We start from the raw sequence: 19,390 nt of genomic DNA, 5'->3' as shown, positions 1-19,390 counted from the left end.
CCAAATGGGCTCAAACTTGGTGTGAGAGTCCCTATGGGTACCCTCTACAAGATGGTCTTTATTTCAGCCGGATCCCAGCACTTTCGAAAAAAATGACCCACCCTAATGGTGCTATCATGCTCCTGTCATAGGATACAGCGTCCTCAAAACATGGTATAAAACGTGTTTTTTGCTCGAAAATCGCGTTTTAGACCAGTTGATTTTATTTTTATTTTTGAAAGTAAATTTTATTACTATTGAAAAATTATATATTTTTTTAAATTTATGTCTTTGTTTTTCATACTTCTCTGTGCAGGAGGTATTAGACTCTGACAAACAAACAAACTCGCACTTTTTGGCAATTTGTCTGCTTTGTTTGTTTGCCTTGATTTGTTTGGCAAACTGTCAAACACGAAAAGGTGCGAGTTTGTTTGTTTGTCACAGTCTAATACCTGCTTGACTCAAATCTGTTTTAAACACCTAAAACTGTCAAAAACAAACCCCTTAAACTATCAAAAAAGTAGTGGCGATCCGATAAGAATTAAATTACTGAAAATATTTATTTCTTCATGGAACTCCACGACTCAAATTTTGAAAGGTGCAGGTGTATGTGTTTCAGAAATGATTTAGCTAGAATGTGAATTTTCAAAAATGTTGATTTAGATCGAGAACTCAAAACAATAGAAAAAAAACTATTCCTGAGTCGATGTCCCTACATTTCAATATTTAAAACTTGTTTGAATCGTAGGCATTTGTGGCGAAACATATTATTTTTCAGTATTTAATAGACAAATCTAAAATACCTACATAGATAAAGACATTTGAGAAGGGCGTAAGTGTTTTAAATATTTTTGTAATTCGGAATTTAAATATTTCTGTATCTCGAAGCCGTTGCATCGTATCAAAAAGTGGTCAAAGACAAACTTGTAGGAAATTTGACGGGCTTTCCGAAAAAATACACTGACAGAAAAAAACACGCCACTTTTAGGAGATTTTCTGATTTTTCAGTTTAAAAGTCAAATTTGAGGGTAAGCCCACGATTTTTTTCGTTCAATTTTTTGTAAAAATGGCCTATGCTGTTACAAAAAGACTCACGAAAAATGCAGGATGGAGCAACTCACCTAAAAAAATACAAAAATCATTTACTGAAACTGTTTTTTGAAAAGTGACTACGACTAAACGTCAAAATTTTCAAAAACCGAATACGGGAATCGATTCTCTAGACAATTTTACATAAAAGTCTCTATATTGACCACTGTTCTAAGTTCAATCCGTGTAAAGTTACACAGTTTTAAAAATAAAAATGCTGAAAAAAAATATATTTGTAGGTTTTTGACAATTTCTATATGACAGACTTGATTTTTCAGTCTCGTAAATATATTTACCGGAAAGCTCGTCCAATTTCCCATAAGAATGTCTTTGACCATATTTCAATTGGAAGTATAGGCTCACAGATATAAGCTAATTGCATTACTCATAACTGAAAACAGAATATTTTTTCAGTGTAGTTCAATGGATGGTAGTAACCTGGATAGTAAATTAGCTTAAATCAACAAAAACGAGTTATTTCGGAAAATGGTACGTGGTAAGTGGTATATTCCGTTAGTTTCCAGGGAATTTCGATTAGAGATAAAGATTTTTAGTTTGCTGACATGTTGATCACTGCTAATGTTCAAAACAGAATTTAATTTTCGCTGAAAATTTTATTTTTATACACACAATACTGTTTTCATGTTAAAAATTGGCAGCAATCACAAGCATTACTGCTGGAAAAATTAAAAGCAAAATCACGCCCTACGCCCGTGAACCCGCTCCTTCAAGTATCCTTCGTGTTCTTCGTAATCCAGGGCATAAACGAGGTCACCCGCGAGTACACCCCCGGATACTGACCCTTGCCGCAGCCAATGCCCCACGAGACCACTCCGACCTGGGTCCAGCCGCCGTCGTTGACCATCAGCGGACCACCGGAATCACCCTACAAGTAAAGAGTTGAGTGTTTGAACAAGCGACGAACTTGATCCGTTTGAACTTTCTTACACTGCATGAATCCTTGGCCGCTTGTCCGGCGCACAGCATCGATTCGATGATTCCTCCCGGGGCTGCCGCCCCGTACTTTCGACTGCACTCCGGGTTGGTCCAAATCGGCAGGTTCACTTCTTGCAAAATTGCCGGTTGAGGTCCGTCTGAAGTAGAAACGAGTTGGTTAGTATTGAAGTCTTGGGTGTAGAATTACGAAAGTCGTACTTTCTCGCAAGCTACCCCAGCCAATGACGGTGGCCGTCAATCCGTTGTAGGCCCGGGAGCTATCACCGCCTGGCAGACAAATCGGTCGAACCGATTTCGAGAACTGAACCGGTTGATCCATCGTCAGCACCGCGATGTCGTTGTACTGAAAAAAAAACAACTTTAATTTCATCAATCTTTAAAATTGAATGACTTTGTCATACCAAAGTTCGTGAATCGAAGCCACGATGTCGCACCAGTCGCTTGACCTTTCGTTCGACGTGCACCACCTCCGTTGTAGATCGGATATTATGGTCACCGAGCTTCACCGATAGCCGGGCCACGTCCCAGGAGCTCATACTGAAATATAGAAAGAACACGGAGGATTAGTAAGACTAAAAATCTTAGTGAGACGTATAAATCTGTAGAATCCGGATTAACACGTTTGAAGGTAGACCTACTGTGCCACGCAATGGGCCGCCGTCAGAATGTGGATGTTGTCGATCAGCGAGCCGCCGCAGAACTGGCGCCCGTTGTTGAACAGGGCCGCGATCCAGGGCCACTCGTTCGGGTCGGCGTTGTGGCCGCCCACGATGCGTTCCGTGTCCTGGAATAAAATAGTTGTCGTAAAATTGCACTTGAATTATCACGCACACTTGATAGATTGTGGTCAACTAATTCGAATTGCATATTATATGGTTGAAAATTGTAAAAAATAATTTTGTTGTATTTTTGCAATTCTGTATTTTAGTATTATAGTATTTTTGCAATTCTGTTTTTAAGTATTTTAGTATTTTAGTATTTACGTATTTTAGTATTTTAGTAATTTAGTATTTTAATATTTTAGTATTTTAGTATTTTAGTATTTTAGTATTTTAGTATTTTAGTATTTTAGTATTTTAGTATTTTAGTATTTTAGTATTTTAGTATTTTAGTATTTTAGTATTTTAGTATTTTAGTATTTTAGTATTTTTAGTATTTTAGTATTTTAGTATTTTAGTATTTTAGTATTTTAGTATTTTAGTATTTTAGTATTTTAGTATTTTAGTATTTTAGTATTTTAGTATTTTAGTATTTTAGTATTTTAGTATTTTAGTATTTTAGTATTTTAGTATTTTAGTATTTTAGTATTTTAGTATTTTAGTATTTTAGTATTTTAGTATTTTAGTATTTTAGTATTTTAGTATTTTAGTATTTTAGTATTTTAGTATTTTAGTATTTTAGTACTTTAATATTATGATATTTTAGTATTTAAGTATTTTGTGAGGCTTTTTGATTTTCCAAGGCACCACTCGCATGGACTCTTTGTCAGATTATTTTTCATGTATATTTGAATTATTACTGTTTGTCAAACAAAAAAACAAATCAAATGAAAAGCATACAAAATTTCGCTTTGTTTGATACCCATATTGTAAATTTTTCAAAATTGAGTATTTTACAAAAAAAATGGTATTTTGTGAAAATTTTAGTTTTCAATAAAAAAAACTCTAATAAAGTGAAAACGCAAACACAATTTTGACTCGTTTAATACCCATATTGTAAATTTTGAAAAGTTGAGTATTTTTCAAAAATTACGGTTTTTTTTGTAAAAAAAACCTTTAATGAAGGGAATACGCACACAAAATTTTACTTCGTTTGTTATCCATATTCCAAATTTTGAAAAATTGAATATTTTCGGAAAAATACGGTATTTTGTGGAAATTTTTGTATTTTCGGAATAATTCGCTATTTTGTGAAAATTTTGTTTTCAATAAAAAAAAACTCTACTTATATTTTTGAATAATACGATATTTTGTAACAAATTCAGTATTTTCCAAAATAAAAAAGGGAACAAGAACACCAAATTTCGCTTGGCTTGATACTTGGTTTGAAATTTGAGTATTTTCGATAAAATACGGTATTTTGTGAAAATTATAATTTTCAACAAAAAAGATCTATCAAAGCGGAAATGCATACAAAATTTAGCTTCGTTTGCTACCTACATTGCAAATTTTAATAATTTGAGTATTTTCGAAAAATATACGGTGTTTTGCATGGTATTTTGTGAAAATTTTAGTTTTCAATAAAAATAAAACTCTAATAAAGTGAGAACGCGAACAAATTTTAGCTTCGTTTTGATACCCATATTGTAAATTTTGCAAAATTGAGTATTTTCCAAAAAAATCGGTATTTTGTGGAAATTTTTGTTTTTAACAAAAAAAAAAACTCTAATAAAGTGAAAACGCAAACACAATTTTGCCTCGTTTGATACCCATATTGTAAATTTTGAAAAGTTGAGTATTTTCCAAAAATTACGATATTTTGTGAAAAAAAAACCTTTAATGAAGGGAATACGCACACAAAATTTTGCTTCATTTGTTATCCATATTTCAAATTTTGAAGAATTGAATATTTTCGGAAAAATACGGTATTTTGTGAAAATTTTTGTATTTTCGGAATAATTCACTATTTTGTGAAAATTTTAGTTTCAAAAAAAAAAACTCTACTTAAGTGAAAACGCAAACAAAAGCCATCACCAGCTGTCAATTAAGGCACCAGAACAAAAGGGAACTGTCATTTACGTCACCAAAACAAAGCCAGAACAAACGACCAGCTGTTCATTACGGAAACAAAACAAATCAACTGCGCACTATAAAAAAGTACAGTCATCCCTCATATTCGGAACAGTTTACAGATCGGCAAATGTTCAAAAAATCATAGCAAATCGATAATTGAACTTAATTATTCGCTTTTACCCTCATTTGAAAGCTTTTGTTGCGATCTTTCGAATGCTGTATCGAACAACTGAAAATTTTAACTTTTATATCAATTTTTTGAAGAATAACTTTGACCCTTGAAATCCACAAATTCGGAACACTTTTTTTCTTACGGATGTAAACAAACTTTGGATCTCTCCAGGAGTACATATTTGTAACAAAATAATGACTTCACACACTGCAACCAGTGAAACTTAAGCTTAGTGATGTTTTATCCATGGTCTGATAACTTTTTTTGTGAAAATATCAGTTAAATTTAGGTGTTCCACAATTGTGGTAGGCACAATAACATCCCACAATCATGGAACAGGCAATTTGGAGCCAGTGTTTTGCTGCTCAAGATAAAATAGTCTTGAAATGAAGTTTTATGTTCAAAAAGTACTACTTTTACTAGTGAAATAGCAAGAAAATATCCAAATAAAGGTCCTAAAAATAGTAGGCTCTAGAGAAAAGCTGCATTTGGCATGCTATTGACAAATTATCAAAAAAGTGTTCCGAATTTGTGGGTGTTCCGAATATGTGGGATGACTGTACAAAAACTTCTGGCATAAAACGGAAAGAAACAGATTTTTTTCATGTTAAATTATACCGCAATTCAAGTTTAAAAGGTAGTGTATGTTTTTGAGGTGATTTTTTCTCTATTTATGTGCAAAATAAACTACTATAGTTGGGATCCTTGAGAACACATCTGGCCGATAATTTCATTTTAAAGTTGTACTTTTATCACATTTAACTGAAGTACTATGTATTTTGACTTTTACTACAGTAAATCAGAATTAATGTTATGAAAAAAAATAAATACTAATAAACAAATATTTTTGCTTTTACTGTGCGCAGTTTGCGCGTGATATTAATTTCAACCCCCAAGATGGCTGCTTTAAGCATCCCCCTGGTTTGATATCCATAATGCAAATATTGAAAATTTGACTACCTTTAAAATAAACGGTATTTCTTGAACAATTTTGAGTATGCATAATTTGAAACTTACTATATTTTTAAAAATATATTCTTAGTGCAAGCATTGAAAATATAACATGATATCTGGAGCAACACGAGAAAAGGGCGGATAAGCATTTTGACAGCTTGTACTATTTTGCAAATTCCGAGCCAACAGGTAACTTTTTCACAAAACTCGAAATGTTAAACAAAAGTGGGCCTTCTCAGCTATCTTTTAACACTGCGGGTTTTGTCAAATAGTTACTTGTTGACTCAGAATTTGCAAAATAGTTCTGGCTGTCAAAATGCTTATGCGCCCTTTTCAAATGTTGCTCCAGATATGGTTGAATTAAGTCGATTTTAGAAAGATTTTAAAAATGAGTTATCGCCGATACAATTATCGAAATGACGATAACGATAATGGTTATAGTTATCGTTATCGTTAGACGATAATATTATCGACGATAAATTTATCATTTTTTTTAACGTTTAATTAATTTTATTCCTATTTTTAATTTTACATTTGTTGTGCATTTCAAGTGCTCAGGAGGTTTCTTTTCAGTTTTGTTCTTCGGGTGTGTGTGAGTTTATTTTAATTATTTGGTGTACAATTTGCGGGATTTACGATAGATAATTTTATCGATAAACAACATTGTTCTAAACACTATATCAGTAAAGATCAAAGAAGAATCACCTACCGGATTTCCGTTCTTGACTCCACATCGGGAGAAAGAACCACCTCCAATTCCTGCACCTCCCCCCGGTTGACCGCCACCTGCTCCCGGCCGGCTGGTGGTGGTCACCTCAACCTGCGGCATGGGCGGATGCGTCGGAATTGGCGGTGGCCAAACCATCGCCGGAGGTGTGTTCGTCGGTTGGTTCCCTTCCGAGGGCGGTCGTGGTTTTGTTGGCCACGTTGTCGAGGCCGGTCTGGCGGTTGTTGGCGCTTCCGTCGTCACGAACGAGGCCGGCGTCGAGGAGGTGAACGAGGGTGGATGAGTGGCCGCAGTGTGGTCCGGTGGATGGGTTGGGACTGGTGGTGGCCAACTCGGGTAGTTGTTGTTTTTGGGGGGTTTCTTCTGGGTTTCGCTGCCGAGTTCGTTGCCACTGCCGGCTACGACGACTGGGGGAGCTGCGGTTGTGGTTTCGACGGAGGAATCCGTTGGGGGCATCGGGGTGATTGGGTTCGTACAGCACACGCCGAAGGCTTGCCGGCCCTGGTCGTTGAAGTAGCTGCAGGTGTCGTAGTTTCCGAGGACCCAGGATTCCCAGACGCTCAGGTCGGGCACCTTGAAGTATGGGTAGCACTTGCGGAACGAGGTGCATGAACCGAGGTGTCCTTTGGAGGTGAGGCACGGGCTGCCATCGCCGAGTGCTTGCGTCCACGTGGTCGTACGCGTTGTCAGCCAAAGATGTCGTGGTTGGCGCGGCTTGAGCTCGCTGGCTGAGGGATTGCGGGTCAAGGACAGAAAAATTAAACAAAACAAAAATTATAATTTAAATAAAATTCAAATATTTAAACAATTTATAGAAAAGAGCTACATATGACAGGGTCCCTACAAGAAGCATTTGATAGCAAACTCAATCCGTAATGTGGTAAAAAGCGCGCGCGAAATTCTCCAATTAACTCTGCACCTCTTCGCGATAGTACTCTCAAGAGTACTGTTATAATGACCGGCACAACAGCGGCAGCTTCCTTCTGTGGCTAATGTTTACGTTCCTCGCGCCGGTAGCCGGCCGTGGTTGGCATAAATAAACAGTGCTTGCAGGACTCATTTCGCAACATGGTGCCAATTCTCATCGCATAGTTCAAGTTGAACTACTTTCTTATAGCTGGCAGATTGTTAAGTCAAGGTGTTCAGAATTTGTCCAGAAAAGGAAACTCTTCACTTCTAGATTCCCTTAGTGATTGCACCACCAGCTAAAGACGCAATAAACCAACCCCGTCCCGGCAGCAGGTTGCTTTGATTGCCCCCCTTTTCAACAACCTGCCATTGCACTCTGTACGATCCACCTTCTGTGCGTGGTCGATGTAACGTGCTCTCCCGCGATCCAACAGGTTTATAATTCGCGCGGAGACCCACCTCAACTCGATCGCGATCGCTGATGGATACAAAAATAAACCGCACTTACGGTGGGCCGCTGCCGCTGCTTGGGATGTAAATTTATGCCGATACATTCCAGACACATTGTCCTGGGAAGGGGGGGTGCGACCAACGAAGGGGGTAGAATTCCCCCGCGGAAAGTGAATGAACCCCGAAAAGCGGGCTGCAGTCGCCGTTTGACGACTCGTTGACGGGCTGGTGATTCATTCCACGACCACAGCTAATTCGACGTTGATTTATGACCTGTTCTCGTTAGTAGTTGTCTGCGTGCTTTAATGTTTCTTTCTTTAATCCCTTATTTGTCTTTAACTTTTGGGAAAGAGTATAGAATCATCTCGTCGCTGTCGTGCTAACTTGTCGCAAGTGTATTTTTAGCCAAATTGAGTTAAGAACGCCATTTTGTGCAGCTCACAATGCTAAACCTTTTGACATTCCCAAATCCCCAAAATTCAAATTTAATTCCTGAGATATTCAATTAAAACAGAAAAAAACTCCGTGCACTTTTGTAATTTTTCATATGAAACAAATTTCAATCTTGTCGTGTTATTTGAACACACCCTGAAAATTGATACTAGTGCGACAACTGGTCAAAGGAATTTCAGGTCAGAACGCGTTTGACACAATTACGAGCTCGACTACCGTAAGAATTTGTAATTATAACTCGGGACTCCAGCAACCAGACTTCAGGACAATGCACAGAGTGGTCAACCAAACAAAACGTGTTTGTTATTGTTTACATTGCGTGCTCTCGTTTTTGTTTATTCAAGGTCAAACACTAGAACGCGTTTTTCTCGGAACTTCAAAAAGCAACTTGCGACAAGTTAGCACGGCATCGTCGATCTGTTAAATAATTAGTTTAAACACGATTCGGAAATACAAATTTTCGAGATTTTTAGATTTGTTTATTTTTTTATATTTTTTTTAGGCTCCATACAAAGTTGAGGGTGAGCCGGGACCGTGGTGTAGGGGTAAGCGTGATTGCCTCTCACCCAGTCGGCCTGGGTTCGATCCCAGACGGTCCCGGTGGCATTTTTCGAGACGAGATTTGTCTGATCACGCCTTCCGTCGGAAGGGAAGTAAATGTTGGCCCCGGACTAACCTAAAAAGGTTAGGTCGTTAGCTCACTCCAGGTGTAGGAGTCGTCTCCCTGGGTCCTGCCTCGGTGGAGTCGCTGGTAGGCAGTTGGACTAACAATCCAAAGGTCGTCAGTTCGAATCCCGGGGTGGATGGAAGCTAAGGTGTAAAAAGAGGTTTGCAATTGCCTCAACAATCAAGCCTTCGAACACCTAGTTTCGAGTAGGAATCTCGCAATCGAGAACGCCAAGGCAATGCTGTAGAGCGAATAATTTGATTTGATTTTTGACAAAGTTGAGGGTGTGAATATTCGAAAATCTGTAACTTGAGAAGAGATTTTCTCATCGTTTTCTGAAACTGATTACCGTCATATGGGGCGAAACGGGACACATGGGGCGAATTGGGACAGCAGTTTTAAACATGTTGGAGCACAATATTTTGATTTTTCTGGTTGGTTTCGGTTAGAACAGACTCAGGCCAACAAAATGTGTACATCCATTTCCAAATTTAATAGTTTTAAGTGCTCTAAAAACTGCTGTCCCTATTCAGACTGTAGTCCCGATTCACCCCAGATTACGGTACCTCTTAATTTTTAGTTTTTTTTTTGATTATTTTCGGATAGAACAGGCACAGATCAACAAAAGAGTTCATCGATTTTTAAATTTCAAGCTTTTAAGTGCTCTAAAACGTGCTGTCCATATTCAGACTGTAGTCCCAATTCGCCCCAGATGACGTTACCAAAGTTGTAACTTGTAAGTATATATATAGACTTTTCATAAAAAATAGGTACACGATAAAAAATCTTCTGTTTTTTAATTGACTTTCTTTTTCTAAAAGTTCCCATTTATTTTATTGACTTTTTTTATGTTTCAGTGGACTAAATTTCCACAATATTAAAAAAAATTAACATTGACAATCAATCCAATAGTTTCCGAGATACCGTGAGTTGAAGAATGAGGGCTAATTAGGTGATCCTTTTTCCACAAAATTTAATTGTTTGAATTCGAAACTCAATTTGTCGACTTGGCGACGGCGCGTCGAAAATGGATTTTCTGGCAATTTTTTCGACGAAATATTCTCGATTTATTACTCTGATTACAAAGAGAGAAGAGCTGTCGAATTGTTGAAACACCAAATCGATCAGAAACTCTCTTCTTAAGATTTTTTACAATGCACATTGGACAAAATTTTATTCAAATAAAAAATGTCAAAGAAAGGTAAAGAATTACTCTTAGGTATTTGAATTTTAGACTCTGCCTTATTAATTTGGAATTATTCACGCAATATGCGTGTCTCAGCAATTCCAACAATTTGCATAATTATTAGTGGTGGCTAGATAGAATAATTGTTTTCGTATTCTTATTTTTTGGCACTGCCCAGACTTGGCCAAAAGGAAGGAAAGTGCTGCCAAGTATCCATTAACTCTGTCATACGTGCGTGATGTGAATTGAAGATATGTCGTACACAATAAAAAATCAAGCGAAATGGTTGTAGGATACCATTATGATAATTTAATAATATGCAAAACAAGAAATTAATAAAGCTTTGTAAAACATATGCAATTAGTTTTCCGTTATTACATGCTTGAAAATAGTGCTGTGTTTAAAATTGAAAGTATTCAATTGTGCGATTTTTTTTGGTAACCCTGCGCGTTTGTTTATTATGGAAGATTGTTCGGTTGCGATTTGTTAATAGCTGTGTTGTGGCTTAATAGAACGAATATGGTTTGTGTGTCAAATTCGTTTGGTCGCCAGGCGTGACGCCGAAATAGGAGAAGTAATTGTTTTTAGGAATGAAAAATTTCTGTGACATTGTTAAATTTCTTTTTAGTAATATTTAATGGTCTAGATTTTTTTCATGTAGACCCAAAAGTCCTGTGTAGAGCGAGTTGTGGCGCTATAACCACGGCAAATAGTGTCCAGGGCATTCGTGGAAATACAATGTCCCATCCCAGAGGGTCCCGGAGTACCAAACCTTCTTAGCATGGTGCTCCCAACGATTACAACCAAATCTCGGAGCGTATGGTGGTGTGTCCCCACGCTTCTTCCTCCCCTGTCGATTCAGAATTGTGTTGTTGTTCGAACACTCAGTGCTCAAACTCAACCCAATTACGAGTCATCTCTGCGATACGGCTTTACGCAGTAGGCCTGGCCGCTTTAACGCTTGTGATGTTTCAATGCATTTCGATGCAATGGCCCTAAGGGAAAACTGTGATTTCTCAACCATAACATCAATTTTGTGGAAGAATTTTGTTAGATGTTCTAAAACGACTATTATTCTTTGTCACCCATGTGTAAAAAGTCTTGAAAATCCCTCAAAATTGTGCATATGTGCATATTTCTAAAAATATTTTGTATTCATTCCAAACAATCATGCGGGGCAATATGCATCACAACATTGGGGCAAAATGCACTACAACAACGGGGCAAAATGCACCACAACAATGGGGCAAAATGCACCGGGTAAAAGCAGTTTTCCCTAGTCACCACTAGATGACACCGCTGTTTTTACAAAGGAGCATCACAGCGGTGCATTATGCCCCGACCACGCTTATTGAGGTTTTGCAGCGCGACTGTGTTTCAAATGTAGGTGGCGCTAAAATGAGGTTACTTGCCAAAAATCGTATTCCTTTCTGCTGTATTGAAGAACAAAATCGCTTATTTCTCATGATTCCCTGCATCAATCTTAATGAAACTGGTTGCAAAAGACGAGAAAAAATTTTTGCTTTAAAATAATGAACATCAACTTTTGGGCGCGCAAAAATTTGTGACCTTTTTCTTTAAAAAACATGTTTTGGAACACGAAAAAATGAGTTTCCCTGTATATATCCAGGAAATAACCAGTTATATAGTTGATAACAGATGTGTTAACGTATATTCAACAATTTTTATTGATTTTTGACAGACTTTCTTGCCCAATAGTCCAAATTACTATCTTTTTCTAAATTTACAGTTTTCTCATAGAAAAATCAAACAAATATTGGAAAGTTATACACCAAATTGTTGGAAATAATTTTTCTCATTCGAATCCGGCATAAGTTTTACAAAAATGATGATTAGGAAGGAAAAAACACATTTTTTCTAAAAATCATAGGTTTACGCTATTTGTTCATAGGTGGCGACACGTGTCTTTTAGCTTTGCTGCAAATTCTCTATTGGCATTCATAAGCTAAACGACATGCGACATCTAGTGTTGAGTAGCAGAACAGAGCGAAGGATGTCGATTGAAATTTTTGCCCATTGAGGTTATGTATGTGAATTCTGTTTTGTTAAATTCCAGCGTTGAAAACAACTTTTGAGCAAAAACTCGAGCTGATACTTTGTTAACTTTTGATGCTCTATCATTTTAAACAATTTTGTTTAAAAAAAAAATCAGATTTTTTTTATTGCGTTAATTTATAGAGGGCGAAAAGTTAACAATCGAGATCGAAGTAATCTGGGAGCGTGAACAGACGTATTTTTTTCCGCTGTCATATTTTTGGAATTTGATTTTTATAAAAACGAGTTCCTGTACAATTTAATGGTGGTAGCGGTTGAGGTAGTGTCAGTGGAATATCAAAACCCAGAATTCAACTTCTCGTTGGCTTGATGCTCTTCATGGGTGTGACGATTACACGAAAAAGAAGGCAGGATCAGCAACAGCTGGAGCACTTTATGAAGTGGTCATCATGCTCCTGTTCCAATCTACCAATCCGGCCAGCAGTAGCAGACTAAATGCATCGTGTGGTGAGAAGTACCAACTTGCGGCGTCTTATGCCTTTGCTGCCAGTCAAGCTGTACCAGGATTGCTGCTGGAAGAACTGAAACCTTGATTGTTGCTGCCCGCTTCTTTGGGACCATCCATAAACCACGTGGACACTTTTTGGGAATCTCGAACCCCCCCCCCCTTCGTGGACAATTGTCCATACAAAAAAAATCTTGTTTGTATGGAGCGTGGACAATCGCCATACCCCCCCCCCCCCTAAAGTGTCCACGTGGTTTATGGATGGTCCCTTTACTGTAGTCCTGTTCAAGTCCAGAAGTCTTAGAAGAATTACGATTCAAGTGGCATTTGATGATAAGTCCAAACCCTGTTGGAGTTGTTGAATCTTGACTTGGTGAGATCTATCCATTTTATCTATCATTATTTGATAGATGATTTTATTCCCTTATTTTATATAATATTCTATTGATCAAATAATATATCCATATTATCCCATTCCCATCTTCCTTTTCTCCTATCCACATTTCCACATTTTTTCTCAAAAGTTGTTCTAAGAGCTGTAAATTCAATTTTAAGTTTGCATTCCTATGTAACCGAACAGCGAAAATTTGAATCGTCATTCTTCGATGCTTTGCGCCATCTGTCGGAATTTTTGAGCTTTTGATCGCGAATTACTTAAATTTCAATTAAAAATACATTTTTTAATGTTTTTGTACTCATCTATGTATAGAATAATGAAAATTGTGGTATAAACAAACACTTACAATATCAATAAATGCTTTTTATATTGTCCAAAAATCATATTGGAAGTTCAATAAAAATTAGATCAAAACACAACATTTTAAAGTTTTGCAAATAACTTTGGCTGTTTTTATCCTACCATGCTCAAACTTTTCCAGCATAGTTTAACAATGTTAAGCTTCCAATTTCTATGATTTTTCCCCCGGAAAATTCTTCCTAATATCGAGAAATGCTGGGGGTGCATTTTGCCCCCTCTCCCCCTAATAAATGACAAGAAGAGTGCTAGGCGTCTTATAACCTAAGGCACTCTCCAGGATCCCTTCGAAAGATTGGCTGCGCTAGGGTCTGATTAGATTAGATTAGATTAGATGTAGACCCAAAAGTCCTGTGTTTATTTTAGCATACAACAATAAAAAGTATGCCAAAAAACGATCACTTTTGTCAAAATCGATTAAACGCTCTGTCCAACTAGATACTTTCCATAAAAAAAGTCAAAGACACGAGAAGTTCTAGCAAAATTTCTTCTGCTAAAATCCTGCTGGAATAGTTACAGCAGCCCAGCCAGAACATTGAGAATGTTTCCAGAATTATATGACTAAAGGAAATCTGTTGGAATTCTGTCTGAATTGTTTTACAGTTGACTCTCTGTTTTCTAAATAAACCTTTCTGTTTCGATGGATTTTTCAGTCCCTCCCAGTCAACAGTCTTTGATTGTTTCGTTCTATAATTATATAATTATATAATATATCAGCAATTCCCCACGAAAACAGCATGGAAAAAAACAAAAGTGCTCGGATCGGGCTCAAAATTTTTCTGGGGGTTCCCTAGCCGAAATAATTAGACCCGTATTTTTTTGTTTGGCCATTAGGGTGACCTACGCTGTGTTAGGGTGGTCTGAAAAATGGCCATTTTCGTCGATTTTCGCAAAAACCACTTTTTTTGAAAAATCATAACTCCTCGCCATTTTAACCGATTTCAATTGTCTTATACGCAAATGAAAGGTGATAAGTTGACCTTTCAAAGAAAAATAGTAAGAAGTTTCAAAAATCTAGCCTAACATATGAAAAGGGCGTATGAAACTTTAAAATGCCGTTTTGGCGGTGTCTGGACCAAAGAGCCTATGTCTGGAAATATTTTTATCGGATTCCCCGGACATTTTTACTTAACATACTAAAAAATGGGAGGAGTTCATTAACAGGATTCCGAGATATGATTTTTTGAAAATAAAATCCGTGTTTTTTGACGCGCCGCGCGCAAAAACCGGAAAATGACGAAATTGGCAAAAAATCAAATTTTTTCACTAAAACTGCGATAACTTTAAAATTTCAGCGATGACCTATAGATGTTTGGGTACCAAAATTTTCGTAATTAAAAGACGCAACTTTTGATACCCAAACATCTATAGGTCATCAAATTTTAAAGTTATCGCAGTTTAGTGAAAAAGTTGATTTTTGCCAATTTCGTCATTCTCGGTTTTGCGCGCCACGGATTTATTTTCAAAATCATATCTCGGAATCCTGTTAATGAACTCCTCCCATTTTTTTATGTTATGTAAAAATGTCGAAATCCGATAAAAATATTTCCGACATGGTCTGGACCGCCAAACGGCATTTTAAAGTTTCATACGCCCTTTCATATTTAGGCATTTTAAACTTCTTTTTATTTTACTTAGGCAACCTTTCATCATTGCGTATAAGCAATTGAAATCGGTTAAATGGCGAGTATGATTTTTCAAAAAGTGGTTTTGCGAAAATCGACATGGTTTCAGAACCGCCACAGCGTAGTCACCTAATGGCAAACAAAAAAATACGGGTCTAATTATTTCGGCTAGGGAACCCCCAGAAAAATTTTGAGCCCGATCCGAGCACTTTTGTTTTTTTCCATGCTGTTTTCGTGGGGAATTGCTGATATAATATATAGATTATAATCTCACACATCCTAATGATAAGTCACTTTAGTGGAGACGCATGATGATTTTACATTTTTAGAGAACATATCAGCTGAAAGTTGCTGGAGTCAGTGGTGTAGTGGAAAGCGTGGTTGCCTCTCATCCCAATTGGTCTGGGTTCAATCTCAGTCTTGGTCTAGCTTAAGGAGGTATTAGACTATGACAAACAAATAAACAAACTTTTCAGTGTTTGACAGTTTGCCAAACTCGCAATTTTGTTTGCGTCAAAATCGCAAACAAAGCAAAATGTATGCAGCTGACATTTCTGCAAACAAATGCAGTCTAACAAACAAACTAGCAAACTGTCTAAAAGTCCCATTTTGTTTGTTTGTTTGCCATAGTATAATATCTGCTTTAGAAGTTAGGTCGTTAGGTCAGTCCCGGCTATAGGTACAATACAGGTACCAGATTAATCATACTTCGGTAGATTCGCTGGTCGGCAGTTAGACTCGCAATCCACAGATCGTCAGTTCGAATCCCGAGGTGAAAGGGCGGGAGAATAGGTGTAAAATAGGTATGATTGTCTCACCATTTAAACTTTTTAACATCTAGAGCCGAGTTAACATTTTGACATAAAGACTGCCATGAACATGGCGAATGATTTGATTTTAATGAGCTAAGAATTGTATTCAATCAGTAAAACTTATTTGCATTTAACATAATTTCTCTATCCTTCGCTTTTATGTATCATTAAAAACTCAAAATGAATTTGAAATGCGTTTGCTCAAAATTTTATAATTTTTCGCTTAGTCGAAAAGGTAAATGAACTCAACAAAAAGGAATCCAGCTGGGATTTTTTCTGATGAAATTCATCTCTTTGTTTGCATCAGCATCGCTAACCATTAACTTCAGCCCTCTGAAAACAGGACTCATTAGCGTGTTACAGGTATTACAGTCCTCTTCATAAAAAATCACATTCCACCATACCATTTTTTTACGCCAATGCTATCAATCCCATACAAAAAGCTAGAATCGTTTTTTTCCTCAGCATCACGACCCCGTTCCATTCTTCAATAGTCAAAATTCAGGATTTGGCCGTGCTTCAAAAATTTCCGTTGGCTTGTCTTCACACGTGGTACCCGCTATTCCGCTAATGAATTCCAAAATAGTCCACTTGGGTGCTGATCAGACACCTTTTCTATTCACTTTGCATAATCCCACAAAAACATAAATACTTCATCATTAGCCAAATTGCCTCCAACCAAACTCCGCGATCAACACAAACCTTCCACAACCTCGGAATCGTTCAGTTCTTCTTCCAGGGAATCTGCTACCGCTGCTGCTGCTGCTGTGGTCAATCCCATCAGGGCTAGCCCGGCGACCAATCCCACGAATATCTTCATTTTTCACGCACTGTTCGCGTTTTAATCCACCATAAATAATTGAACCTGTTGCTGCCCAGTTTAAATCCTTCTCACTTTGTTTCAGACCATGCTCTGACAGCAATCCGCACACTTGTCTCAACACTTTACTCAACTCTTCACACTCAACTCCCGTCTTCTTCCCCTCGGGAGAGCACCTAGGTCTTAACCCGAGGACGGCCACTTGCCAACTAAGCGCGCGGCCACCCCGATGTCCGTAAGGTGTCTAGTTCTGATTCTGTCAAGACCCGCCGAAGAATGGCCAACCAGCGACGAAGACCGCGACGACGCCCGTCCGCGACATTGACTCGAAACCGTTTGAAAATGAACTGTAATGTGAATTGGTTATTGATGATGTATTTATATACTCTGGGGGAAGGTTCCCTCCATGTTCCCTCCTCAACGCCGAGGGTCCACCGTCGACTCCCCCTCGTTGTTCCAGGGTTTAAGAAGGCTACTTGTTTTGGGATATACGCTTCGCCGCCTTCGTCGCCGTGGTCGTTCCCGATCTGAATGGTTAGGGTGGATTTGGATGTTTAAAAAATCATTTTGCTATGTGGATTTTATCAACCATTAATTATTATTTTATTAAAATCAGCTGGAATAGTTTACATTAAAATTCACGATAAAAAAAAGTCAAATTGTTCGCAATGCCCTGGCGTTCTCGACTGCGAGATTCCTACTCGAAACTAAGTGTCTGCAGGCTTGATTGTTGATGCAATTGCAAACCTCTTTTTACACCTTAGCTTCCATCCACCCCGGGATTCGAACTGACGTCCTTTGGATTGTAAGTCCAACTGCCTACCTGCGACTCCACCGAGACAGGACCCAGGGAGACGACTCCTTCACCTGGAATGAGCTAACGACCTAACCTTTTTAGGTTAGTCCGGGGCCAACATTAACTTTCCGTCCGATGGAAGGCGTGATCAGACAAATTTCGTCTCGAAAAATGCCACCGGAACCGTCTGGGATCGAACCCAGGCCGACTGGGTGAGAGGCAATCACGCTTACCCGGTTATAACATATAAAAACTGCAAAAAATGATTAAAAAAACCTCATTGTAAATAAAATCACTGTGAATAACTGATATTTAAAAAATGCTTCATTACTGAATTGATCTTTCTTTAACCCTTTCAGGGTCATATATGACTCAAAAATCAAAATTTTCAAAAGTAGCCTATAATTTTCGTATGGTCCTTAGGATCATTTTCCCATCATTAACTAAAAACATATTTTTTTTCAAAATTCTGGCCTGAAAGGATTGAATTTGAAGTTTCAAAAATATTACATACTTTTTGAAATTTTTGAGTACTCCGGCAATCTTTGAGATAAAAAGTTCTTTAAAAATTATGTAATTTTTGAATAATTTTCTAATTTTTAATAGTCAATGCCTTCAACAATCCGTTCTCAATATATATTTTTCTAAAACGGTTTTCTCCGAAGATAAAAATGCAACAAAAATGAGGTTTCGATTTTCAATGTCAGAAAATTTAATTATTGTAAAATTTTCCGATCTTTGAAATATAAATATTTTCAAAATTTTCAAATCAACCCTATCTATTTGATATGGTCGGAAAAAGTGTTTTTGAGATTTCAAAAGTTGAGGCTGATTTGATTTTTCTTAAATATGTATTCGAAAGATCAGGAAGTTTCACGATTTATAATTTTTAGACATTGCAAATCGGAGTCGTCTCTAAAAAAATTAACGCTATTTTGCTATTTTCTTTACATCATAGTAACCATTATTTTACCTGTTTGCTTTTCTTTCAGAAACTATATCTCAACAACCATATCTTCAATGTCTTGAAAGCAAATGCTTAGAAAATTTTCTGACATTTTCGAAAACATATTTTCCGAGATGGTCAAGACAAAATCGGTTGAGCCAATGCCGAGATAACCCTGTGCAAATTTATTGATCAACATCCCACAAAGACATTTGTTCAGTTTTTGATTATGAGTCGATATATATACGTGAAGGTGGGTCTAGGAGCTCGTATTAAGAAGATCATTTTTCGAGTGATTTTATAGCCTTTCCTCAGTAAGGTAAGAACGGCAAAAAAAGTCACATTATCAACAAAAAAAAAAAAAAAAATTATGGTGGTTATAAATTGAAAACGGCGCAAAATATCGAAATTTATGTAACAAATTTTAAAATAATACTTACTGATTGAAAATTTGGAAAAAATCGACTTTTTTCACGAATCATTATTTTCTTCAAAAATTGGCAACACTGCCAAATGAGTTTTGAACAACTTGGAACATAGCTCAAAAGATGGCATGTTTTGTCATCTAAAAGATGTCCAAAAATTAGTCTTTTCATGCTCACCCTCCGTGTACGCACGAGAGCAAGCAGCAGTCAAGTGCTCAGTGCTCCATCGTTTTTTCAGATTTTTTCGCCGTAATTGATTGTGAATAACCGCGAGTTTGCTTCTCCAGCATGCCAAACGCCGGCCGTGGCCGAGGCAGTTCGAGTGCGGTCTCGAAAAACCCGCGAAGTTCGTCTACCGGCCGTGTGCAAAAAGGTAAACAAACCAACGCCGTGTCGACCGCCATCGCGCAGGGGAG

General features: G+C 37.3%; 1 protein-coding gene across 1 annotated transcript; it reads right to left on the bottom strand.

Annotated features, from left to right (window-relative positions):
• Positions 1–1,652: 1,652 nt before the first annotated feature.
• Positions 1,653–17,155, bottom strand: LOC6038511 (transmembrane protease serine 9). Its single transcript, XM_001848251.2, has 7 exons — positions 16,690–17,155; positions 6,593–7,338; positions 2,664–2,809; positions 2,427–2,562; positions 2,224–2,368; positions 2,017–2,162; positions 1,653–1,954 (listed from the first exon to the last, which is right to left on the bottom strand). Exons 1-7 carry the CDS (start codon positions 16,805–16,807, stop codon positions 1,796–1,798), a joined length of 1,596 nt encoding a protein of 531 aa, XP_001848303.2. The 5' UTR covers positions 16,808–17,155; the 3' UTR covers positions 1,653–1,795.
• Positions 17,156–19,390: the final 2,235 nt, after the last annotated feature.

Source organism: Culex quinquefasciatus, chromosome 2, assembly GCF_015732765.1.
Source record: "Culex quinquefasciatus strain JHB chromosome 2, VPISU_Cqui_1.0_pri_paternal, whole genome shotgun sequence".
Classification (NCBI taxonomy): domain Eukaryota; kingdom Metazoa; phylum Arthropoda; class Insecta; order Diptera; family Culicidae; genus Culex; species Culex quinquefasciatus.
This window is presented reverse-complemented; position numbering and strand designations above follow the sequence as displayed.